Source organism: Odocoileus virginianus, chromosome 4, assembly GCF_023699985.2.
Source record: "Odocoileus virginianus isolate 20LAN1187 ecotype Illinois chromosome 4, Ovbor_1.2, whole genome shotgun sequence".
Taxonomy (NCBI): domain Eukaryota; kingdom Metazoa; phylum Chordata; class Mammalia; order Artiodactyla; family Cervidae; genus Odocoileus; species Odocoileus virginianus.
The window spans coordinates 24,636,071-24,662,186 of NC_069677.1; the positions used below are offsets into that span (position 1 = coordinate 24,636,071).

Sequence of the window (26,116 nt, forward strand, 5' to 3'; positions counted from 1 at the left end):
GATCAGGAAACCCCTCTCAGCCCCTCCTCCCCAGCCCCGAAGTTCCTTCCCCCGCCCCCCCTAGAAACAGCCTCCCACTTCTCACCCACGCCCTCACGCCTCGCTTTCCAACTTCCTCAATTTTCACCTCTCCCCCAAATTCCAATCCGATCCCCGGGAAAGGAAGAGCGCCTCTGGCACCACCCACCCTGCCTGTGTGTGGTCCGAGGTGGGGCGGGGGTCGCTGGCGGCGGGGGAGGAGGATGCCCTGCCGGTCGGCGGATGTCAATGGCCGGGGTGTCACTGGGTGAAAAGGGGCCAGTGCCGGCCGTGAGGCAGCCCTGAAAATTCTCCCCGGTCCGCCAGCCCGGGGGAGAGCCAGATGCGTGAGGCGAGTTGGGCAAGAAAGAATGACAGTGAACAGTAAACTGACCCAGACCGCAGCCACCTCGCTGGGCTTCCGTGGGGGCTGGGCGTCCCGGATCAGAGCCACCGTCCCCAGGGCGCCGAGAGCTGAAGTCCCGGAGAACCGAAGGAGAACCGAAGCCGGATGCTCCAGCTGCACCTGCCGCGGTGCCCAGGGAGAGACGATGGGTCCTATGGCGCCCTCCACGGTCGAACTTTCTCCCTTTATACACATTTGATAAGCAGTTGGGGAAGATATTCTCAAAATAATACAGATAAGCTTCTATTTGCACCGATCCGAACAGTAAGCTTCTTTAAAAAAAAAAAAAAAGAGAGAGAGAGAGAGAGAGAAAGTTTTTTTCTGCTTAGTGCTGACAAAGATGCAGACAGGTCGTCAACCAGGCACTGCCGGGTGGAGAGTGAACAGGTCCATTTCTGGGCAAAATGTGGTAAAAGAACTGAGGCTTCGGTGCTCACACAGTTTAATACTGTAATTCTACATGTGAAAATGTTTCAGAAGGAATAATCCCCAATACTCTCCAAAGCACAGACATCCTTTGTGCTGAAAAATGACGAAGAGCTTATTAACACTGGAATCAACATATTGGGAATTGGATAAGTATATTACATTTACAAGTTGGAATATCATTCTGTCATTAACAACATTGATGAGTTTTTGATAACATGAGGAAATCTTAGAAAGTGAATTTCACGGATATGGGAAAATCACGAGTATACAAAAATAAACATAAAAGACTGGAGAAAATGGGAGCGGGTGATTTTCCCTCTTACCGTTTTATGAACTGTTTCAGAGCTACATCTAGATATAGAGAATAATTGAGCCATCACTAAGCACTACAAATGCAACATTCTGCCTTATGTGGCCCCTTAGCGGCCCCCAAGGGAAAACTCTACATGCTTTTATTAAATGTGAATGCTTCCTGAACATTATATAACATTGCTTTAACTATTTCAAACTTTCTTACTCGGATACTTCTGTGACTTGCTTTTTCCAGTCAGCAAGATGCTTTGGGCAATTACCCATCCTGACTCACTGTTGATAAATTCAAATCTGGTTCACTTAGTAAATGAGTTAATATTCATAAGGAACTTAGAGCAGGGTGCTACATGAGTTTTGGGGATTTTGATAAATACAAATCCACTTTCCCTGAAGTATAGTATACTATTGTGTTAATATTAGGTTGCATTTATTTATCCATTCTCCTACTGATGAAAAAATCAGACTGTCTTTTGTCCTGACTACAAACAATGCTGCTATGGACATTCTAGTCCACATCTGCTTGTGCACGTGTGTGAGTGGCAGAGTTTCTGTAGGGCACACACCTAGAACGGGGCTGCACTGTCGCAGCGGACGCTCAGCAGCAGTGTGGCAAGTTACTGCCAACGAATGAGTCATCGTGTTCCCAGACCTCACCCCCACACTTGCTACGGTCACATTTGTTCATTTCCCCCCCCCCCCCCCACTTAATGGCTCTGTAGTATATTTCTGGATGGTTTTAATTTGCATTTCCCTGAGAACCATGAGTTTAGAGGTGAGGTATCTATTCACATGTTTATTGATTATTTGTATTTTTTTTTTTTATTCTGTAAACTCCTGTTCCTCACCTTTTCCTTTCTTTGTACTGGCTGTTGTCATTTTCTTGTTGACTTACAAGAATTCTTCTATATTTTGCATATTAACTATGATGATAAATGTGAATGAGCTGATTTTCCACATAAATTATAGAAATTATTAAATCAAACAACCAAATCCAAATATATAACATTTATAGGAAGCACACTTAAAATGAAGTGATGATTAAAGAAATGGCAGATAAATGCAAACAAAAGGAAAGCAGAAATGACAGCATAGATGATGTGAAACTTAAGATAAAAGGTATTAAATAAGACAAAGATAATGTGTAATCACAAAAGGCACATTTTAAGGAGAAGGCATTAGTCATAAACCTCTAAAACTAAACATCTTGTCAGCCAAATATATAATGCAAAAACTTTTAGAAATATAAGAAGAACCTCATTTTAAAACATGCATGCATAATTAAAGGATTCTAATATAATTCTTTCAAAATCTGACAGATCTAGATGATAAAAATTTATCCAGAACATAGAGGATTTGAGTATTAAAATCAACCAGCTGAATTTAATAAATGCATATAGAACTTTGAAACCTAAAAATACAGAACATGCTTTTTTCTTATGTCAATAAAACATTTAACTATTTATATAGCACATTTCAATATTATGTATATTTCTATATTCATGTATCACATATACTATATATCCACCATGTACTTGGCCAAATAAAACTCGACAAATTTTAAAAAGTGAAGATTTTGTAAGATGTGTTCTTCTGATTAGTGTTTTAAAATTCAAATGAATAATAAATAGAAGACCCCCAAACTATTAGCAACTTAGAATAAAAATAACCTCTAAATCAATACATAAATAAAAATAGAAACCAAGAACTATCTAGTAAGCAATGAAGTGTATGTTTTAGTATGTTAAACCCTTATTCTGGGGAAAATTATAGTCTTCAATGTCTTCACTGTTAAAGAAGGCTGAAATTAAAGGAATCAAGAACTCATCTTGGGAAATTAAAAACAAACAAACAATCTAGCCAAACAAATTAATAAAAGTAGAAGCCAAAATCCCTGAAATAGACAAAAAAGAAAGAATAAATCACAAATCTAATTTTTGTATTGTGGTAAAATATACATGACATTTATCATTCTAACCTTTCATAAGTGTGCAATTCCATGGCATTAAATACATTCATAATATTGTATAACTATCATCACTATTTATATTCAAAACTTTATCATCATCCTCAACAAAACCTTTGTACCCATTAAAAGAAACCCCTCCTTTCTCCCTCCCCCCCAACCCCTGGTAACCTATTTTCTGTCTCTATGAATTGTTTACTCTAGATACCTCATAAGAGGAATCACTACAATATTGGTCCTTTTGTGTCTTGTGTATTACACTAAGTATAATGTTTTCAAGATAGATACATATTGTAGCATGTATAAAATTTAATTTCTTTTTATGGTTGAATAATATTCTACTATAAGCATATTCTATATTTTGTTTACCCAAAGTTTGGTTATCTGTTGACAGACACTTGGACTGTTGCCACCTTTTGCCTATTGTGAATAATTCTACTATGAATACTGGTATACAAGTATTTGTTTGAGCTTCTGTATTCAATTCTTGGAATGTATACATAGGTGTGGAACTCCTTAGTCATATGGCAGTTCTATGCCAAATCTAAGTGTTTTGTAAGATCAACTGATCTTACAAACAAGAGAGACAATGCCCACCATCAGGGACAAACAAGAGAGATCAAATACAAGTGGTAGTAGAAATTAGAAAAGCCATATAGATACAAAAGAGAGAAAAATAATTATAAGACAATATTATAAGCAACTCTATAACAACCAACTTGAAAATCTAGAGAAAACTGTTGAACTTCTGGAAAAACACAAATTAACACCAAAAGAAACAGAAAATTCAAACAGATGATTACTACAATAGAGACCAAAAAAGTAAAAACAGTACAGTATAGGAATAGAAGGGCACTTCTTAACTGTGATAAAGAATATTTACCAAAAATCAGTAGCAAATATCTTACTAAACCTTCAAACCATTTCCATTAATATTATGCAGGAAGAAGGAATACTCACTGTGACTGTTATTAGCTGACTTACTTTAAAGGCTCTATAAAGTGAAAGTGAAGTCGCTCAGTCACGTCCAACTCTTTGAGACTCTATGGACTGTAGCCTACCAGGCTCCTCCGTCCATGGATTTTCCAGGCAAGAGTACTGGAGTGGGTTGCCATTTCCTTCTCCAGGGGATCTTCCCCACCAGCGATCGAACTCCGGTCTTCGGCATTGCAGGCAGACGCTTTACCATCTGAGCCACCAGGGAAACCCTTAAAGGCTCTATAGCATTATTAAAACAAAATAAAATTGTAAGAATAAATTCTGAAAGCAGAAAAAAAGTTCTGTAATTGCAGATGGTGTGATTGTATATTAAGAACCCAAGAGACCGTAGTAAAAAAAAAAAAAATCTATCAAAGAAGAAATAAATAAACAAGATATTTACAGACTGCAATAACTACTCTGCAGGAAAGGAACAGAGTAATGATAGAGAGTAGCTAAGCGAAGGACCCTGCTTTAGACAGGCTGTGCAGAGAAGACTCTTCTGTAGAGGGTGGATCCTGAAACTGGACCTGGGCAATGAGAAGGAAGGGCTCAGGTGGCATTCCAGCCAGGGAAAACACTGTGTGCACAGGAAGTTTGAGGAACTGCAGGAAGGCGGTCATGGATGGCACCGCGGGGAGCGGGTGTTGCAGGCTGGTGGTGGGCAGAACACCCGGTCTGGCCCTGGGGTTGGTACTCGGCGCGCAGAGCCCCGGGACCTCAGGAAGTTCAGAGCTTGTCCACTGGAGGGCAGTGGCGCGCTTCTCAAAAGAGCTCGCCCTGGAGCGTTCGGTTCTCGATCCCGGCTCCAGAATCCCACGGGAGGTGCGGGGTGAAGTAGTCTTCAGACCCCACCGAGTAGGTTAGGAAAGCACGCCGCCAACATACACACAGGCCCTGGAGAAAACCGGGGCAGACCGGTAGAAGAAGCCAGGTTAGGGATCAAGTTAAGGTGGTCCTTAACGTGGAGGGCAGCAGGGCTACCTAGTCCTGTTTGAGACCGAAACTCCTCTCACGCCAGCTCCGAAGCAATTTTCCCAGTGTTGCCACCACGCTTAAATCTCCACGTTAGAATCACTGCACTTATTACGGGAGACCCCAGTCAAATGGGCATGTGTTAACCACCGTTACCCAAGGACAGCTCGTTAGTCCCATGGGACACAGTGACACATCAGCACAGATTAAATTTGCCCTGAAGTGGGATTGGGGAGATCTTTGGGCCGTAGGTTGTCGGGGATGTTGTTACTGTCACAAGGACTGCAATGATGACCACTGTTTATTCACTTGTTTCTTGCCAGGTATCAAAGATCTTTGTTGGATTATCCCTCCTAATAAAACAGCATCTTGAGATCTCTTGATCTGCTGGATTTTTCCACTGCACAGTTACAGTTTTTCTTTCATAATTAGTGAATCCTGGGGGGAAGTTACCCAGACTCTGCAATATTCTGTTTATCCTCAAACTTGCCCTCACTTCTCCATATCCTTGGACTGCCTCTGCAACACCCCTCCAGGCTGGCATTGACGGTTTTTGCTCTTGGTTCAGTTTTCCTTTCACTCCAACCCCACCTGAATAACTCAGTGTATTTGCATCTCCCTCTCCCTCAACACTCTTCCTCTGCTAAAGCCTCTCACCCTGCACCTGGCATTGGCACTCCTGTGTGTTTCGACTTCCAGGCTCTGGACCCCTCTGTGGACCTCTTCCTCTTTCATCTAACTCCACTCTTTTCCTCTCTTCTCCCCTCCTCCCCAGTGGATTCTTCCTTGGTGGCTCCTTCTTTGTTGAATTCCCACATCCTTCAAACTCCACAAACCATATGCTTTACCATTTTCTTGGGAAGAACCAAGCCTAGATCCTGAACTACACTGTTGGGCTGCATCCTCCAGGCAAGCTCTGTGCTTGCCCAGCTTCAAGACCAAAGAAAGAGCCTGGAGTCAGAAACACCAACAGTCTAATGCATGTGGAGCTTACTTGTCTGAAGCAAGGTTCTGTAGCGACACCCCACCTTGTGCAGCAGGCAGGACATGGCTGCTTCACTCGCTGGGGCAGGGGAGGTTATCAGTTATGGGGGGATTGATGTCAGGTTGGCTTATGAGTTACCAGGGGAGCCAACAGAGGAGGACGGTCCCTCACCGCCCCTTGATGAGCTATCAGGTGGAGATGTTGTGCTCTAAAATTAGAACGCTCATTAGCTGGGGTGGGGTCAAGTATGTAGGAAGGTCAGTCAGGTGAACAGAGTGTAGGTGCAAGAGGCACTGTTTGAACAGAAGATGTACAGGCAGCAAGAGAGCCACCATCTTGGGTGGCCTGATGATACGTATTGTTGTCGTCGTTGTTGTTGTCCCCTCACTAAGTCGTGTTTGACTCTTTTGCAACCCCATGGGCTGTAGCCCACCAGGTTCATCAGTCTGAGGGATTTCCCCAGGCAAGAATCCCGGAGTGAGTTGCCATTTCCTTCTCCAGGTTATACGTATGTTAACTTCCTAATCCTTTCTCTATATTCTCCAAACATCTCCACCTCCATAGCATCCTTTCCTCATTCCATCCAATCTCAGACAACTAGCAAAGGCCTTTGGGGCCAGCTGGAGCTCTGACACTGCCTGGTAGAGTAGAACGAACACTGGCTTTGGGGGAAGTCAAATCTGATGTGGCTCCTAGAGCCACCATTTACTAACTGTATGACCACTGTCTTTTCCTTTGACCTTTCTGAGCATCAGTGGACCTATCAGTGGTGTCTGGATAAAAATACTCATTATTAAATATTTTAAGAATTAATATTGATGTGTGACAAGTTCCTGAAACAAACTCTGACATTTAATGCTCAATAAATGGTGCATGCGTGCTCAGTCCTGTCCTGTCTTTGTGACCCCATGGTCTGTAGCCTGTCCATGGGAATTCTCCTCTGTCCATGGGAATTCTCCAGGCAAGAATATAGGAGTGGGTTTTTAGTTCGTCGTCCCGGGGAATCTTCCCAACCCAGGGGTCGAACCCACATTTCCTATGTCTCCTGCATTGGCAGGTGGATTCTTTACTCTGTGCCACCTGGGAAGCCCTCAATAAAGGATGACTATTATAATTATTCATGGCATGGGTCCCACTCTTTCTAAAAACTTTGTGCATTACCTCTCCTCTCTCCTGTGTCTTCAACCTCTCACTCTCAACCGGTTTCTTGCCTCAGCTTATGAACAAGGTCAAACCTCTCCCATCTTTAAAAACAAACTAAATAAATAAATAGGAAAACAAAAAGTCCTCTGTAAAAAAAAAAAAAAAATACTCCACCAGCTCCTGCAAGTATTTTCACACCTGGTCAGGAAAGGAGAATTTCTATAGGAGGGAATACTTGGCTTAACCAATGCCTGTTTCTCCAAGATTCCTATCACCTGTGAGAATTTCTTGTCTGGCATTTCTGAATCAGAGAATTGACTTATGTCATCAATTCTGGAAAATTCTCAACCATTATCTTTTCAAATATTGTCTCTGCTCCATTTTCTCTCTCCCTTCCTTCCAAAACTCCAGTTAAACATATATTGGATTTGTCACTGTATTGTCTCATTTATCTTTTCATCTGTATTAAACCTTGTACCTTGAAGAGCTTCCACCTTGAAGCCCTCTGGGCTTTGTTCTGGATGGCTTCTTACTTCCTTTCCACTTTCTTGTTAACCTTATTGCATAATCCTACTTTTCAGTTCTATAATATCTAGTTGATTCTTTTTAAAGCCAGCAATCTGCTTTCAGAGTTTCCATATCCTTACATAAAACTCTAAATCCTGCTTTTATCTCCATGGACACAGTAAGCATTGCTTTATTACAAGTTGAATCTAGTGACTCTAGGATCTGGGATCCCAGTGGGTCTGTTTCTATGGCTTCTGCTCATTCTGCCACTTATTTTGTTGTTTGTTTGTTTTACATGCCATGTGTGCTTGTGTACTTTCTGGCCATTTTATCTGAAATGACTATTTTGAGAATTAATTTGAGACCTAGGCTCTTCTTCCAGAGAGGGTTTTCTTTCCTTCTGCCAGAACCTGAGGTCACTCAGTCCAGGAATAAGACCTGAGGATATTCTAGATGACCACAGAGTTAGTCCCTGCCCCGAATCCAATTGCAGCCCTATGAGGTCTGCTCAATGCAGAAGGTGGGCATAATGGAAAGAAGAGCAGAAGGGAGGGGGAAGGAGGAAGGGAAAGAGAGAAGGAAATATGTCTTTATATACAGGGTGAAGATGGGCTTGGGTAGAGATGAAACCCTTTACCTTAGGCAGAGTTCTTAGCCACAGACCACAAAACTGTCTCTGGCAGAATTATTCAGAAAGGAAGTTTAATAAAGGAATCATCTGGAGGGCTAAGATCCAAGGCAGAGTCCAGGGTGGATGTGTAGCCTGTGTCCACTCCAAGGGAGGCCATGAGGGACAAAGGACAAACCTGGCATTCCAGATCCTTGTGGAGACTGGACTCTTGCTGCTATCTGCCCTGTAGGTGGGGAATGCCTTAAAAAGAGGACGGGGGTTCAAATATTGAGCAGACAAACGGAATAACTACGTCCATCAAGCTCCCCATCTCCTCCACCCCTGAACTATACAGGCTTGAGGTATGTCCAGAAAAGTAAGAACTTGAACTCTGTTAGTAGTTAAGGTTCAGAGATCACTGACCCCTGGAGTCCTTGACAAGAACCACTGCAAGAAGAAACAGTACAACACCAAAGAGAATATTGGCTGCAAAGGAGGAAGGCATCTTCTACTACAAACCCCACTTCTCTTCAAACCCAGGAGGTCTAAATGAGGGTGGCTTCAGAAAAACTGGGAGACTGGTCCTCAGCCTTCCTCTCCACCCAGCTTCCCGCAGCCACAGATATTGTACTTTGAGAAGATAGTCTAGGTGGAGGACCAAGGAGAGTGATCTCACAGAATGGGAAAGCCCCACAGAGCTCCAAGAATCTTCCTGCACGTGGGGTCCCCTCTCTCATGGAAAAGGAGCTATTTCCACCTCACTTGGCATAAGCATCATTCCCTGGGGAGAACTGCCAGGGAGCTAAACCAACAAGACCAGGGCCATCCAAGCTGTCGATCGAGGCCATTGCCCATGGAGCCCCAGCCCAGAGACCCAGCTTGGCCAGCGGCAAGCCTGGGCAACCCTTGGTGATGGCAGCACCACGGGCCAAGAAAGGGCTGGAAGTCAGCAGCCCCCGGGCCACAGTGTCCCTGACGGGCTGCTGAGGGCAGCAGCTGCATTGTCAGTGCCCAGCACACAGTACAGGCAGTGCGTCTACAACTGACCAGCAACGTGCTGATGGGAAAGGGCCCAGGGCTGACTCTTGCAGACAGAAGTCTGTAGAAGAGAAGTTCTGCATGATCCTAAGACCCTCTGTGACATTGCAAATGCTGGGGACAAAGAGCCACTAATAAGTAGACACTCATGTTCATCAGACTGGACTTGTAGTCCCAGATGGTGAAACCTGGTGTGGTGGTACCCTGGTTGTAACAACACACACAATTGTCACATCGTGTAGCACTCTCACACATTAGCCTGATGCTGGGCAGACATCACATCTTTGAAAGGGAGCAAAGTGGCATTAGTGAGACACCACCTCCTGCCCCCCGGGAACACCTTCTTGAGAGGTAAACTACCTATTTATTTGTTGAGCCGTTGCCAGGCTCCTCCTGGTGGGATGCGAGGGGCAGCTGTCTTCTGTGACAAGTCCTGGGCTCTTCTCAGGAGGATGTCCCTGCCCTGCTGGGACCACATTCAAGAAGAGACATGACGGCAGAGGTGATGGCAGCAGGTACCCTTGGAAGAGGTGGGGGAAGCAGTTGCCTTCTGCTGCTGCTAAGTCAAGTCAGTTGTGTCTGACTCTGTGCAACCCCATGGATGGCAGCCTACCAGGCTCTGCTGTCCCTGGAATTCTCCAGGCAAGAACAGTGGAGTGGGTTACCATTTTCTTCTCCAATGCATGGAAGTGAAAAGTGAAAGTGGAGTCACTCAGTCATGTCTGACTCTTCGAGACTCCATGGACTGCAGCCTACCAGGCTCCTCCATCCATGGGATTTTCCAGGCAAGAGTACTGGAGTGGGTTGCCATTGCCTTCTCCAAGTTGCCTTCTTAGTATCCATCATACTAAGTTCTGTTTCTCAAGGTTAAGCAGATGGTGATGGTGGACTAGCAAGAGGCTGAGAAGCTGGTCCTTCTCCATATGCCAGGGCAGCAGGTACCTCGATCTTCTTGCTGGGCATTTGGAGCCATGATGAACCAGGCATGGCTGGCAGAGCACCACATGAAGAGGGGTTGGACGGCCAATGCCTTGGGTACGGGTGTTCAGGGCACAAACAGCCCGCTGACCAGCCCCCTGGCTGCTGCAGCTGCGGGTGATATGTGACTCCCCCCACCTCCTGCCAGAGACTTCAAGCTTCCTCATTAACTTTTGCTGGCCCCTGGCCTGAGGGGCTATTGTGCTGCCACAGTCTGTAGCTTCTGGCAGGCCACTGTTGCTGCTCCTGTGAAAGGGCATGTGCCAGGTTCCTCCATGCCCGGTGAGCCCCAAGCTGGAGCCCAGGAAGCTGGGGGCAAAGGTCATGTTGCAGCATGGAACTCTAGGCTCAGAGCTGTCCTTGGAGGAGCCCCACAGCGGGGCAGACTAAAGTGTCCCGAGAGTCACTGTTTGATTGTCTATCCTATGAATTGTGTTCTTGTTTCCTGGGGCTGTTTAGCTCCTGAGATGGCTTCAGGACCTGTCTGTCTGACTCACGGTGTGGGGGTGCGATGGATTCTTCATACTGATCCAGAAAGGGTCTGGATGGAGAGAGAGGATTAAGCAACATGTCTGGACGTGAGGTTGCTGACTAGCTTCTTCTTACATTGAAGCATAACAAAAATACAGACAAGTGGGTAAATTACAAGTGTGCAGCTCAATATATTTTTCCCAAATCACCTGTGTAACCAGCATCCAGTCAAGAAATAGAAATGTGCCAGATGTCCCTCCTGACACCTGCTGGCCACTCCCCCTCACAAAGACCACTATCCTGACTTCTGACACAGTAAGTTAGTTTTGCCCATTGGAAGATGTAGTAAGAATAGAATCATAAGATATTGCTGATGGACTTTAAAATAAAAAAAAAGAAAAACAGAAATATCCAATACCTAATGCTGGGAGTTTTGCTTTGGATGATATTATCACCTAACATCATCATCCTCACACTTGTAATAAAGCCAGGCTCCCCTGTCCACGGGATTCTCTAGGCAAGAATACTGGAGCAGATTGCCATGCCCTTCTCCAGGGGATCTTCTTGACTCAGTGATCGAACTTGCATCTCTTACATCTCCTGCATTAGCAGGCAGATTTTTACCACTAGCACCACCTGGGAAGCCCGAGCTTACCTTGGAGCAGTGCAAAAACAGATCAAGCAGCGCTGAGCTGCAGAAAGTGTTTAGAGCAGATTCACACACTCAAGTCTGAAGGGAGGGTAACCCCAGCCTTGGAATGCTCAGGAACCTTGGACAGAGTGTTGGATTTCAGACAGTCTGGGATAGGTAGGCAATGAGTCAACTTCACCTACATTTCAAAAGGTAGGGCAATGCTCCACTAACATCTGGATCACACACTAGATAAGCATGACATCTCATTAGAGGAGATACCAAGAACCACACGTGGGCATCCTTGTTTGACATTAACTGGCAGGCTTATTCCCGTGTGAGTTACACCTGCATGAATCACCTGATAGGGCTGAAACAAACCAAGCACATCCAGGTCTGGAAAAAGAGAAGAGTTGGAGAAGTTTCCAGCCACAGGTATGGACAGGGACCAGAAAGAAAGCCTGCTGGGAGAGGTGTCGCCATCCAGCCACCCAAGAAGAAGTGCTGTGAGGGTGTGGAGAGGGTCTCCAGGGCCAGGCTTGGGAAAGGGACAGACAAATCTTAAAGGGACAGTGAGACTTCCTCGCACCTTTCCCCAGCAGCAGCAATAAATGAAGCCCGAACAGCTCCAGTTTGAGTCTCCCAGGAGAGTAGGAGGCCAGTTTAAGCACGAGGGCAAAACCCGCCCTTCCATCAGTCACCACAAAGAATGTAGGATGGTTTTCAACCTGACAGCAAATGACATCACCAGGAGAGAGTTCATTTTTCACTTAAAAAAAAAAAATTGTGGTTAAAAACTACACAACATAAAAAGGTACCATTTTAACCATTTTTAGGGATACAGTTCAGAGGCATTAAGTGCATCGATACTGTTGTGTAACCATCACCACTATCCCTCTCCAGAACTCCTTCAACAACCAAACTGAGATGGTCCTCATTAAACACTAATACCCACCCCCCCTCCCCCAACCCCTGACAACCAACCTACTTTCTGTCTCTAAGGATCTGACCACTCTAGGTGCCTCATATAATAAGGATAGAAGTGGAATCATACAGCATTTGGTCTTTTGTGTCTGCAGGGGAGATTTTTAAAACATGAGTGACCAGGCCCAGCAACTCCTGAACAATAAACCAGAATTTGGGGAGGGGGCAGGAACCCCTCCTCACAGCAAACACATCCCAGCACCTGCTGGCTAATGCCTAAAATTCCTTTAGATGTGGGTAAAGCTAAGGATTTTTTCTATTTCAACTGGAGATGAAAGGCTTAAAATGATTGATTGAGATATCACAGTGACTGACACTCATCTGCTCAAGATTACTCTATCAGTCAACAAGCACAGATGACTGTTATCAGGCACCATCTCCTTCTGAGACCCAGGAGCACTCAGACAACAGCAGATGATGAAATGGGGTGAGAGAGACAAACTAGAGACTCGTGGTCACTTTTGCTGTGGGGGCTGGTAATAAAGGTTAGTTCTGTTTACCTTTACTTACCCTGTGGACAAAATAGGAGTTGGGAGTAGAGGAATTTAGGTCCAACACAGCTGTGCACTCGTCCGGTTTACTGGAACGTGGCCACCCTGACATATGGTTCCCATCAACTATATTTTTGCATGATTCTTGAATCCTGCCTCCCACCCCCCACCTTTTTCTGTTTGACTGCACTGACTTCATTACAATGGAACTTCTCTTCCATGGGTTCTAATTGAGGCATGACCAGTGCCTTGTTCAAGAAGAGTTTCTTCTGCTGCTTGTTTCTGCAGAACTAGGAATATGTAGAAAACCATCAGATGGGTTGGAGAGATACAGACATATGCAAAATAACAAAATGACAAGAAAGGTTCACACCAAGCCTGGCCCTACCTGTGAACAGAGAAAGGTATGGACAGGGGACTGAGAAGGACTTGAGTGTTTATTTATTTTTTTAAATCTTGAAGCAAAACATGACAAAATGTTGACACTTTTAATTCTGTGTTGGCATTTGCTATGTTACATTACTCTTTTTACTTGTCTTCATGCCCTTTGGTGTCTTTAAAAGTTGTCAGTATTGTATGTATATCTTTATAAATAACTGTACACATAATTATAGATGTATAAAGAAATATTTTGATGACTAAAGAGAATTCCTAGCTTTTTTATGTTAATGATTTTATCATAAAATTAAATTAATAAAGCCTCACAAAAGTTGAAAAATGTAAGCAAATAGAGATGCAAATCAACATTTCCCATAAAGCTACCATCCAGAATGTGCCACAGTTAAAAATTTTTAGCAGTTTATTTCTTTTTATTATTTTTGTTTGCACTGGGTCTTCATTGTTGTTCATGGGCTTTTCTCTGGTTTCGGTGAGCAGCAGGCTACTCTCTAATTGCAGTGCAGGAGCTTCTCATTGTGGTGGCTTCTCTGGTTGCAGAGTATGGCTCTAGATGCATTGGCTTCAGTAGTTGCAGCATATGGGGCTCAGTAGTTGAAGCACACAGGCTTAGTTGCTGACAGGAATCGAACCCATGTCCCCTCGATTGGTAGGTGGATTCCTACCCACTGTACCACCATGGAAGTCCCAGAATGTGCCACATTGTGATGTCGTGATAGCTAAGCTTTTTCTCCAGGCATTAAATAATTGCAACATTGGTTTTAAGTTATCAGATAGCTTCTGATTGTAAAAATAATACTTGCTCATTGTAAAATGGAGAAAAAGATAGATAAGGAAAGAAAATTACTCATGGCCTTAATACCTGCAGTGTCTCTTCAAGGTTCTTGATGAAAAAAACCAAAATCTGATTCTAGTTATGAGGAGAAAGATATCATTGGAAAGACTGGAGTAGCGTACATCAACAGTGGGGAGATGGGTTTACCAGGGCTTTTTTTATTTCCTTCATCTCCTCTTCTGGTCTTTATGTAATAGGTTGACCCAAAAATTCAGTCAGATATTGAATGGCTAGACCCTAATGCCAAAGAAGGAAATGGCAACCCACTCCCGTATTGCTGCCTGGAGAATCCCATAGGTGGAGGAGCCTGGCAGGCTACAGTCCATAGGGTTGCAAGGAGTTGGACATGATTGAAGTGACTTAGCACACACACAGAGACCCTAATGCCAGTTTGATCTTGGTTTAAACATTATTTCTATGATGGGAAGGAGTCACTCAGTGTCACAATGGCCTTTTTTTGAGGGGAGAGAGCTTATCATTTGTCATTCGGTACCATTTTTCTTGTTTTTTTGAGTATTTGTGTCTTGTCTCTCTTCTTTGTTGTATTCTCAGGGTTGGAACAGCATCTGGCGTCAGCAGTATTCACTGTTGAATGAATAAGTGAATCAAAGAGCCTTCGGTGGTCTTACCTACAAAGTACCTTCCTTTAACTACCACTGGACATGTCACCTAAGAACCCAACCTGACCATCTTTCATCTTCGTCCCTGCCCCCCCATCTCCTTGTGCAGCAGCAATCCTAATACATCTCTGTGTCCCCTGGCTGCAGCCAACACCGTATCCCTCTTTTTAGCCTGTTTGCCTTGCGCCTTGAGGAACCCGAACTATCCATGTGATGCCCCCGCTTCCAGTTCAATGACATCATCAATGTGTCCCTTGATGGGTATATTCTTCCCTTTGGTGTTAAAACTCTCAACCCTCAGGGTCTAGTGTTGCTAGGATGGGAAAAATATTTTTATATCCATTCACTAATGCAGCAGCCATAAGTTGTTTTTTTTTTTTTTTGGCTCATCATTTATCATTCTTTACCACTTTTCTTATTTGTCATCAAGGAGTGGGAGGAACTATGTCATCCTCTGTGGGAGGAAGTCGGTATTCTTAAGGCTACAGATAAGCTCCACCCCAGCCACCATGGCCACAGTAAACATGAGGCCACTGATCACACACTGGGTGGGCGGGGAGGGAGCAGAATGCTATTGCAGAGTGACTGTCCTGGTCCCTGGTCACTGAAAACCCCCACTGGGAAAACAGTTTGTTCAGCATTCATATGAGATGAATATTCAGGGCCCATTCCAAGAGTTTGAGCCTTTAATTCTTCCCCAAACTTCTTTGTTATAAATCTTCTCATCTGAGTTCTTCTAGGTCATTGATCATATGACAAGATTTTAACTATTACCCAGGATTTAGTGGGCCTTCCTTGGTGGCTCAGTGGTAAAGAATCTACCTGCAATGCAGAAGACACAGGAGACTCGGGTTCAGTCCCTGGGTCAGGAAGATCTCCCTGTAGGAGGGCATGGCAACCCACTCCAGTATTCTTGCCTGGAGAATCCCATGGACAGAGGAGCCTGGCGGGCTTCAGTCTATAGGTTCACAAAGAGTCGAACATGACTGAAGCGACTGAGCGCATGCACACACACACACACACACAGGATTTAGTGGTCCTTGAGCTGTTCCAGAAAAAAGTAGAATTTTTTTTTCTAATGTTAATATTCTGTTCAAAGTTCTGCCCTCTAGAAGTGTTGGTTTTATACGCTGTTCTTCAGGACCATCTGGAGCAAAACTGTAGCACTGCTCGGCACACCATCTCTGGGAGAGCCACCTGGAACCGAGCTTGACTGTCCCCTCCTCATCAGGTAGTCAGAGAGAGCTCTGCTCTCCTAGGTGTTGGCACAGGGAGCAGAGGAAGGGGGAAGCATGCTAGGAATGTGAGCAACACATTCCCGCCACTTATTTTTGCTTTCAGGTCATGCTCCAGCCTGGCCTCATTGTACATATCTGTTTGATGATGGAGCATTGTTATGCAGCCTGACTTTAGATTCAGAAAATATCCAGAAAACATGGTTACCATACAAGTGTTCAGTATGGAAAGTGTTAAGTCTCCAGAAGAGCCCAATAGCAAGCTAAGATCCAGTTTCTCAAAATGTCACTCTGCCATTTGCCAGCACGGTCATGGTTTTGCTCCAGAATCATGAAGCCTTCACTGTGATTCTCATATCTGGACTTGACACAGCCTCCATGAAATTTATTACCTCTGGATCCACTAGGCAATAATAAAGCTGCTGGCACTGCAACCAGGGCCAGTTGAAAGGTCTTCCCTTACATTGACCTCCACCTAAAAATAAACACACATGGACACTCTACCCAACAACAACAGAACACACATTCTTCTCAAGTGCACATGGACCTTCTCCAGGAGAAAGCACGGATTAGGTCACAATTCAGAACACTTTAAAAGATAGATGTCTTATCAAGTCTCTTCTCCAACCACAATGGGATGAAGTTAGAAATCAACTACAGAAGGAAAACTCACACATTTGTGGAAATTAGCACACTCTTAAACAACTAGTGGGTCAATGTTTTTCTCTGCTTGGGTCACCATGACAAAATATGACAGACTGAGTGGCTGAAAGAGCAGATATCTTTTTCTTCAGCTCCGGAGGCTGGGCAATCCAAAACCAAGGAGCTAGCCAATTCAGTTCTTGGTGAAGACATACTTGCTGGCTGGCAGATGGCCATCTTCTCTGCTGTGTCCTCACAGAGTAGACAGGGCATTCTCATCTCTCTCTTCTTATAAGGACATTAATCCCACCATAGGGGCCTGACCCCCATAACCTCCTTTGAACCTAATTGTCTCCTAGAAGCCTCAGCTCCAGCTACCATCACATTGGGGTATTAGTGCTTCAACATGCAAACTGTAAGGGGACACAAACATCCAGTCCATAACATTCTGCTCCTGGCCTCCCTTAAAGTCATAAAGATATGCAAAAAATTCATCCCATCCCGACAGTACCAAAAGTGTCAACCCACTCCAACATCGACTCTAAAATCAAAAGCCTAAAGGTTTATCTAAATAGTATCTAAGTCAGCTAAGGGTGAGACTTAAGGTATGATTCATCCTGAGGCAAAACTCCTACTCAGCTGTGAACCTGTGAAACCAGACAAGTTGTGTGTTTCCAAATACAGTCATGGGGACAGACATAGGCTAGATGTACCCTTTCTAAAAGGGAGAAAGTGAAAGGAAAGGGTTATGGTCCCAAGGAAGTACGAGAGTTAGCAAGGTCAATATCATTACATCTTAAGGCTAGAGAAGAATTCTCTTTGGTCAGATACTCTGCCGTTAGCCCCTTGGAGCAATGGTCCTGCCTTCAAGACCCACTGGATTGGTGACCCCATCCCTGTGGCTCTACCTGGCAGGTTACCACCCCTCAGCTCCAGGTGACCCCACCCACAAGGCTCCAGAAGACCACTGTCTGGACTGTTGAGATTGAGGTGGTGTCCCCTCCCCCTTCCCACATTTTGAAACCAAGGAGGCAGCCCTAATGATCTCTGAATTGCCTTCAGGGTCATTTTTCCATTGTCTTGAAGAATAGCACATGTTCACAGCCAAATAGCTTTACCATCCAGTTCTGCCTGTAGGACCTAAGAAGCCAAATAGCCTTCCCTCATTTAGTCTCAGCTCCACTCCCTTCAGTTGAAACTGGCAGTGTTTCTGATGGGGTGGCTAATCAGGTCTGTAGTCTAATCCCATACTAATCCCCTTATCAAGAGATTGTTGAGCCGCACCTTTCTGTTCTCTTCAGAACATCTCTTTCATTTTTGGCAATATGGACAGGCTGAGAATTTTCAAATCCTTAAGTTTAAGATCTTTTTTGCTTGATAGTTGCTTCTTCAATGCATTCCTCTCTTTTTGCATTTTACTATAAGCAATTGGAGATGGAAATGGCAACCCATTCCAGTGTTCTTGTCTGGGAAATCCCATGGTTAGAGGATCCTAGTCCATGGAGGCTAGAGTCCATGGAGTCACAGAGTAGGACACTATTTAATGACTAAACAACAATAAGAGAGTAGGACACTATTTAATGACTAAACAACAATAAGAATAATCAATTAGGAGGCACCTAATTTCTTTCAACACTTTGCTTAGTAATCTCTTCAGTTAATGGCATCCAGTCCCATCATTTGGGCTTCCCTGGTAGCTCAGCTGGTAAAGAATTTGCCTGCAATGCGGGAGACCTGGGTTCAATCCCTGGAGAAGGGAAAGGCTACCCACTCCAGTATTCTGGCCTGGAGAATTCCATGGACTACAGTCCATGGGGTTTCAGAGTCAGACACAACTGAGTGACTTTCATATTGACATTCACAGTTCCATCATTTAAAGGCAAATAGAAGGAGGAAAGGTGAATGTAGCGACAGACTTTATTTTCTTGGGCTCCAAAATCACTATGGACAATGACTGCAACCATGAAATTAAAAGACACTTGCTCCTTTGAAGGAAAGCTATGACAAATCTAGACAGTGTGTTAAAAAGCTGAGGTATCACTTCGGTGATGGTCTGTATAGTCAAAGCAATGGTTTTTCCAGTAGTCATGTATGAATTTGAGAGTTGAACCATAAAGAAGGCTGAATTGTGGCGTTGCAAAAGACTCCTGACAGTCCCTTGGACGGCAAGGAGATCAAACCAGTCGGTCCTAAAGGAAATCAACTCTGAATATTCACTGAAAGGATTGATGTTGAAGCTGAAGCTCCAATACTTTGGCCACCTGATGTGAAGAGCTGACTTACTGGGAAAGACCCTGATGCTGGGAAACATTGAGGGCAAGAAGAGAAGAGGGCAACAGAGGATGAGATGTTTGGGTGGCATCACTAACTCAATGCACATGAGTTTGAGCAAACTTAGGGAGATAGTAAAGGACAGGAAAGCCTGGCATTCTGCAATCCATGGGGTCACAGTCAGATACAACTTGGTACAACTCCCCAGTTAAGTAGGCAATTTAATTTCTCACAAATTCTACCTTCCACAAAACACTAGAACATGAACATAACTGAGCCGTGTTCTTTGCCACTTTTATAATAAGTACCACCTTTTCAACATGTCTTATAACATGTTTCTCATTCCCATCTGAGACCTTATCAGAAAGGGCTTTATAGCCCATATTTCCACGAGCATCCTGTTTGTGACTATTTAGGCATTCTCTAAGGAAAGGGACACTTTCTCTATAGTTGTCCTTTTCTCCTTCTAGGTCATCAACTGAATTATTTTTAATTGTCCCTCCATGGCCCTCTTGACCTAGAATTTTCTAGTACGTACCTCCAGACTCTCCCAATTATCCAGTGGCAAAGCTGCTTCCACAATCTTAGGTGTTGCAGCAGCATCTCACCTTACAGTACCAAAATTCTGTCTTAACTCAGTCTGCTCGCTGGGTGACTTAAATCACAAATATTCATTTTTCATGTTTTATAGGCTAGAAATCTGAGATCAGAGTGCCAAGATGGTTGGGTTCTTCTTTTTTGTGGTGGGGGGCGGGGAGTCTTAACCACTGGAGTGCCAGGGAAGTCCAGATGGTTGGGTTCTGATGAAAGCCTTTTTCCTGACTTAAAGACAACTACCTGCTTGCTATGTGCTCACATGGGCTTTCCTCAGTGCATGCACATGGAGAGAAACAGCAGACACAGGATAGGTAAGGAAACAGAGGACTTGAAAAACACAGTAAACCAACTAGATAAAATATATATGAACACTCTACCCAACAACAACAGAATTCACACTCTTCTGAGAGACCTTTGTTTCTCTTCCTCTTCTGTAAGGAAATGAATGTCAAAACAAGGGTCCCACTCTTATGACTCGATCTAAGCCTAATCATTCCCAAAGACCCCACCTCCAAACACTATCACTCTGGAGACTAGAGCATCAACATGAATCCTCGGGGAGACAAACTTTCAGTCCACAACAGGTACCATGTTTATTTTTATTATTATTTGTTTATTTACCAGTGAGATTCATTTTCTTGTGTTTTATAGGTTTGTTAAATTTTGTTTTTGTTAATTTATAGTTTTTCTTAGATGAATAATCACCTTATGTCCTTTGCCCATTTTCCTATTAAGGTATTCATTTTTAACTTCTTGATTTATAAGAGCCTATTATATTATAAGAAGACTAACACTTTGTAACATATAGAGAAAAATTTTAGTTTGTTTTTCTCTCAAAATTTGTTTTTTAGCAGTAATTTTAATACATAAGTTATTAATTCTAATGTTGAAATTCTATTAAAAAACTTTAAATTTTTAAAAATAATTAAGTTTTTTACTGTCTTCTTTATGATTCCTACTTTGATATCATTCATAGAAATACTCCAACAATTTCAGCATTATGGGAATTTAGCAAGAAATATTAGTATTAACTCTAGTAAAGTTACTAATAATCCTGTCATTTTTTGAGTATTTACTATAGATCAGATACTCTACGTACATTATTCTACATGGATACCTCAGAGATATTGCAGGTCTAGTTCCAGATCATCACAATAAATAAAATGTCATGGGTTTTTTTTGTTTGTTTGTTTGTTTCTAAGTGCATGTAAAAAAAGTTATATTTACACTACATACTATGGTCTATTAAGTGTGCAATAACATTGTGTCTAAAAATATATATATACATACCCTAGTTAAAAAGTATTTTATTACTTAAAAAAACAATTACAATAGCAACATCAAAGATCAGTGATCACAGATCATCATCATGATATAAGAATAACAAAAATTTTGAAATATTGTGAAAATAACCCAAATGTGACACAGAGGCAAGAAGGGAACAAATGTTGTTGGAAAAATTACACCAGTAGACTTGCTTGACACAGGGTTACCATAAATCTTTCATCTGTTTACAAAACATAATATATGCAAAACCTCAATGAAGCAAAGCACAATGAAATAAGATATGTCTGCATTTAATCCTCACAACAAACCCAGAAAGGAATTATTATTCCCATTCTACAGATCAGGAAACTGAGGCTCCAGAAGACAGTAACTTGCTTCCCACTCTATGAGTTGTCAATGTTGGAGCTGAGATTCAGTCACAGTGCAGATAAATGAGTAGATCCAGTCCCATCCTGACTCTGCTGTGTTCCTTCCCCACTCTGAGCCTTCATGTCACCTGTAAATTTTGTTTAGCAATAAGTTTCTCACAGAATCATTCGCAGATGTAACTGAGAGAAAAAAAAAAATTACGTAACGTGCCTGGCACCGAAAAACAGACCGTAGAAGGGAGTCAGCTGACACCCCCTCTTGGCTGGCACACCCAACTCCCTCCCCTCTCCTTGTGAAGCGGTGGGGCGGAGGCTGTGAGAGAAACAGCAGACCAGTGCCAACCGCCAAGGGCAGAGGTTGAAATCCCCGGCCTAGGATCTAAGTAAGGTACAGAGTGAGGCGCAACGCACGTACACCATCACGCCTCCGAGAGAGTCACTCCCAAGGCTTCGGGCACCTTCCCCTGTGTGGAAAGCACAGGTGCGGCCAGATCAGGAGAATCTCCGCATCGCTCAAAGGCAGCCACTCTTGCTCGGGAGACGCGCGCGTGAGGTCGCTGCCCTTCTCCAGCCAGTGGCCCTGCCGCACACGCCAGGACCATGGGGACCCTCGGGGGACACCTGGTCGCAGCGCTGCTGTTCCTCATCGTAGCACTCTACTACTCGGTGCTGGTGTCCTTCGCTCTGCTGCGGGGACAGAGGTTCCTCAAATCCCCTCTGCCCCCGAGAGACAAGCGAGGGCGCAGGTGGTGGCAGCTGGTTTCTGGGGAAGCCGTGGTGAAGGTGGTCTTCTCCCTGATCGTTATATTGCCCGAGCTCTTCTACCCGCCGGGAACAAACCGGATGGTAATGGTGGACTGGGAGGACCCGAAGCGGCCGTTTGTCTTCCAGGACACCTGGCAGCACGTCACCATGTACGGGTTCTTCCTCTTCAGCGGCGTGGTGGACATCGTGAGCCAGGCATGTCAGGCGCGCCAGAACATGAAACTGGAGCGAGCGGCCGAGGCGCTGGCCTTCTGCGTGCTGGTGGTGCTGATGATAAACCACATTGAGAACAAGAGCGCCCTGGAGAGCCGCGTGCACGCCCTGTTCATGCTGCCCGCCTTCCTGGTCGCCTTGGTGCTCATCATCGAGGTCTGGGTCCCCGACCAGCCCTCACTCTGGGTGCTCAAGACCTGGATGGGGCTGGTGCTCAGCAACTGGCTGCTGCATCTTGGCGTCCTGATGTACGCCCCTCCCTCCGGACAGCCCTGGAGCGGGGACAACCCTGTGGACCTCGCCTTTGTCACCACCTTCTTCTGCTGGCACCTGGGCTTGGGGGCTGTCGTGCTGGCTGCCATCTACAGCCTCTGCAGCCTCTGGCACCATCGCTTCTCCTCCTGGAAAAGGGCCCCAGGTGCTGAGTACCAGCCGTGCCCCCTATGTGAGGGCAGTGAGGAGCCTGAGAAGTTCAGGGCAGGGGCCCCACAACTAGACGGGGGTGTCTAGGGATAGAATCTATCTCGGCACTTCACCCTTTGTAATGAGGGTCTTGAGGATGCCCACTGTGTGCCTCGTGCGGGAACATCCTGGGATCTGCAATGTGGCTTTCCATCACAGGGGTCCCATTCCTTGTTCTGAAATGAACCTTCTAGGATTACTTCTGTCTACCACCCTCTTCTCTCCAGACCTGTCTCTCTCCTATCCTGCTAGCCAGTGTGGTTCCTTATCATGGATTCACATGATGTGAGAATAGGAGTAGTGCTTTCCTCTGCCAGCTTTTGGGATCAAAGAGGAAGAGAAGAAATAAGGAAACAGAGGAAAATGGAGGGTCTCTGGGGACATGGCAGGGCTCTGTATGTCCGGGGCAGAGCTGGCTTGGTGTGTGTGCTGTGTGGGTCTGCAGCTGAAGTAGTAAAAGGTGTCCCAGGGAGAGAGCTCTGTTTCCCCATCGTGGTGAGGGCTTCTGCTTCTTCATTTCTTTTTTCTTTTTAATTATTAATTTACTTTTACTGAAGGCTAATTACAATATTGTGGTGGTTTTTGCTGTCTTTTGCTCATACTAAGTGGGTCAGGAAGAACTGGTTTTGTTGTTGCTGTTTTCTCATCTAAAGTGGATGAGGCTACTTCTGCCGGAGGGAATGAGGGATGAGGGGATAGGGCAGCAATCAAGTTAGCAGGGCTCAAGTCTGGGGAGGAAGGAAGCGAGGGAGGGATTCCCAAAGGTGGGTGTAAGAAACGAGGATTCTATTGTATAATTTTAGGTTGTTTAGTTTTTGCTATGACATAAAACAACTTCATTGCTTATGTAGAGTCTTTCAATAAAGTCTATGATAGACATACACATGTCTTGTGTGAGTGATTCTGGGGTGAGATCAAAGAAAAGATTTCAGTTGATGGGAGCAGAAGGCAAGGACCACCATGAAACTTGGGGTGCAAATGACCTCACCAGTTCGGAAGACGCAGGGACTCCAAGCTGAGAGGGAAGCTGAGAACACCAGCTCCTGGAAGCTGCAGAACTTTTAGCCACTGTACTCACTGAGCTTCTCCCAGAAGCAGGAGGTATTAATAACTTCACATCCTCAGTGAAATATATGAAAGCAAACTATACAAAAATACTTATCTCTGGGTACAACTAGAAAAGTGCTCCTGACAGCGCGTGTCTGCTTATGTGAGATGATAAGGCCAGCATTTGGAAGTCTGAAGAGGCAGGAAAAAGGGAGGAGATGCTGACCACAGTGGTGGAGAAAGGACCATGGAGAAAAGTGCCCACACGATGAAGCAGCTGCAATTCTGCCACCACCCACACAGTCAGAGATGCTGTCCTTAAAGACGGAACGCTCTATGAAGTACAGAGAGGGATATGCATTTGCAGATGGAGGGTAAGATGGGCTGTACCTTGTCCTCCGAAATATCACTGGACACTCTCCAAAGAAGTAGGGTGCATGAGTGTGGAAACGAGACCTGGAAACAGTGGGATAGGGCTTAAAGCAAAGAAGGGAACAAGGGAAGGAATGGAAGTGGGGCAGGGGTCTGGCAAGTCACAGGGCAGCACTTGGAGGGAAGGAACACTCTGGGTCTAGAAAAGAGAAATTACTTCCCCCAGCTGGAACCAGGCCAGCCTCAGCTTTCCTCCCCAACCTAAGGAAAGACCAACATCCTTCTTTGTGTCCCCACCTAAAAACCCAGAAACACAGTCAACTTTACCCCAAAGCTAGTAAACCTTAAACTTCAGGTCCCCTCACTTCATTCTTTATTCTTTTTTTTGGAGGGGGGCACATCTCTCAGTTTGTGGGATCTCAGTTCCCAGCCTGTGGGCCCCAGCAGTAAAAGTGCCGAGTTCTAACCACTGGACCACCAGGGAATTCCCAAGCCCCCCCCCCCCCCCCTTTATATTTCTCATATAAAGTCTTGAGAGGGGCCATAGCAAGTGTTCATATGATCACTTATCACTGAGAAACTGCAAAAGTTAGATTTTTCTTATTCTTTTTTTCTCCATAAAATGTGGCTGTTCCCCCTCCCTGAAAACTCAGCACAGATTTCCTTTCAGGATGACTTATGATAAACACATCTCTTCCCATTAGTAGTGAAAAGTAAGAGTGAAAGTGCTAGTCCCTCAGTCACATCGAGCTCTTTGGGACCCCATGGACTGTAGCCCGCCAGGCTCCTCTGTCCTTGGAATTTCCCAGGCAAAAATACTGGAGTGGGTTGCCATTTCCTCCTCCACCTGTTAGTAGAGCAAGCTTTATTCAAGGATAATGGTAAGACTCTTCTTCCTTTAGCTTGAAAATAAGAAGCTTAAAATGCTAATGACATCACACACTGGCTGAAAACCACCTTCCAAATTAGAATCTCTCAGTCAACAAATGTAAATATCTTATCAGATGCTGGGTCTGATGCAAGGAGCAGGAATTAAAGGTACAGAAAACTGATGGCTTCCCTGGTGACTCAGATGGTAAAAGAATCCTCCTGCAATGCAGGAGACCTGGGTTCAATTCCTGAGTTGGGAGGTTCCCCTGGAGAAGGGAATGGAAACCCACTCCAGTATTCTTGCCTGAGAAATTTCATGGACAGAAGAGCCTGGCACGCTACAGTCCATGGTTTCACAAAGAGTTAGACATGAATGAGTGACTAACACTAACACTTTTCTTCACTGAGGCAGAGGTGGGAGGTAATACACAGATGTGGGTTCTGCTTATCTCATTTGTGCTGTATGCAGAATTCTTGTCCTGCACATCTGGCCCTTGCCCAGAGTATCAGTCATGGCTCTATAGGGAATCAGAACCAATGGGATGCAGACAGATAGAGAATTCAAGGAACTGACCATGAGATTGTGAAGACTGGCAAGTCCAGAATCTTCAGCCTGGAGACCCAGGGAAGAGTTGAGTTGATGTTGCCATCTTGAATCTGAAGGTGGTCTGGAGGCAAAATTTATTTTTCTTCAGGGCACCTCGGACTCTTCTTTTGATGCTTTCAACTGATGAAATGAAGCCAAACCACATTACCTAAGTCTACTGATTTAAATGTTCATCACATTTGTAGAAATTACCTGCACAGCAACATCTAGACTGAGGTTTGACCAAACAGCTGGGTATCATGGCCCAGCCAAGTTAACACAAAAAATTAGTCATTATACTCAGCATAACAAAACATGACCACTCAAGTAGGATTTAAGTCAACATGTTTGTCATGTATTGGAGACCTTCCAAAAGAGTAGTAATAACTTCATTTTGGGTTTTCCTGATGGTTCAGACAGTAAAGAATCTACCTGCAATGCAGGAGACCCAGGTTCAATCCCTGGGTTGGGAAGATCCCCTGGAGAAGGAAATGGCAACCGCTCCAGTATTCTTTCCTGGGAAATCCCATGGACAGAGGAGCCTGACAGGCAACAGTCCATGAGGTCACAAAAGAGTTGGACAGGACTTATCGACTAAACAACAACAACAAACTTCATTTTAAATGAACTC

At 44.5% G+C, this 26,116-nt stretch overlaps 1 protein-coding gene across 1 annotated transcript; it reads left to right on the forward strand.

The window, feature by feature from the left end:
• Positions 1-21,477: 21,477 nt before the first annotated feature.
• On the forward strand, positions 21,478-23,491 carry LOC110128906 (transmembrane epididymal protein 1A-like). The gene has a single exon (XM_020879953.2). It carries the CDS (start codon positions 21,771-21,773, stop codon positions 22,656-22,658), a length of 888 nt encoding a protein of 295 aa, XP_020735612.2. The 5' UTR covers positions 21,478-21,770; the 3' UTR covers positions 22,659-23,491.
• The last annotated feature ends 2,625 nt before the right edge of the window (positions 23,492-26,116 follow it).

Coding starts and splice junctions, on each gene's coding strand:
- LOC110128906 (XM_020879953.2), top strand. CDS start 21,771: ATGGGGACCCTCGGGGGACACCTGGTCGCAGCGCTGCTGTTCCTCATC.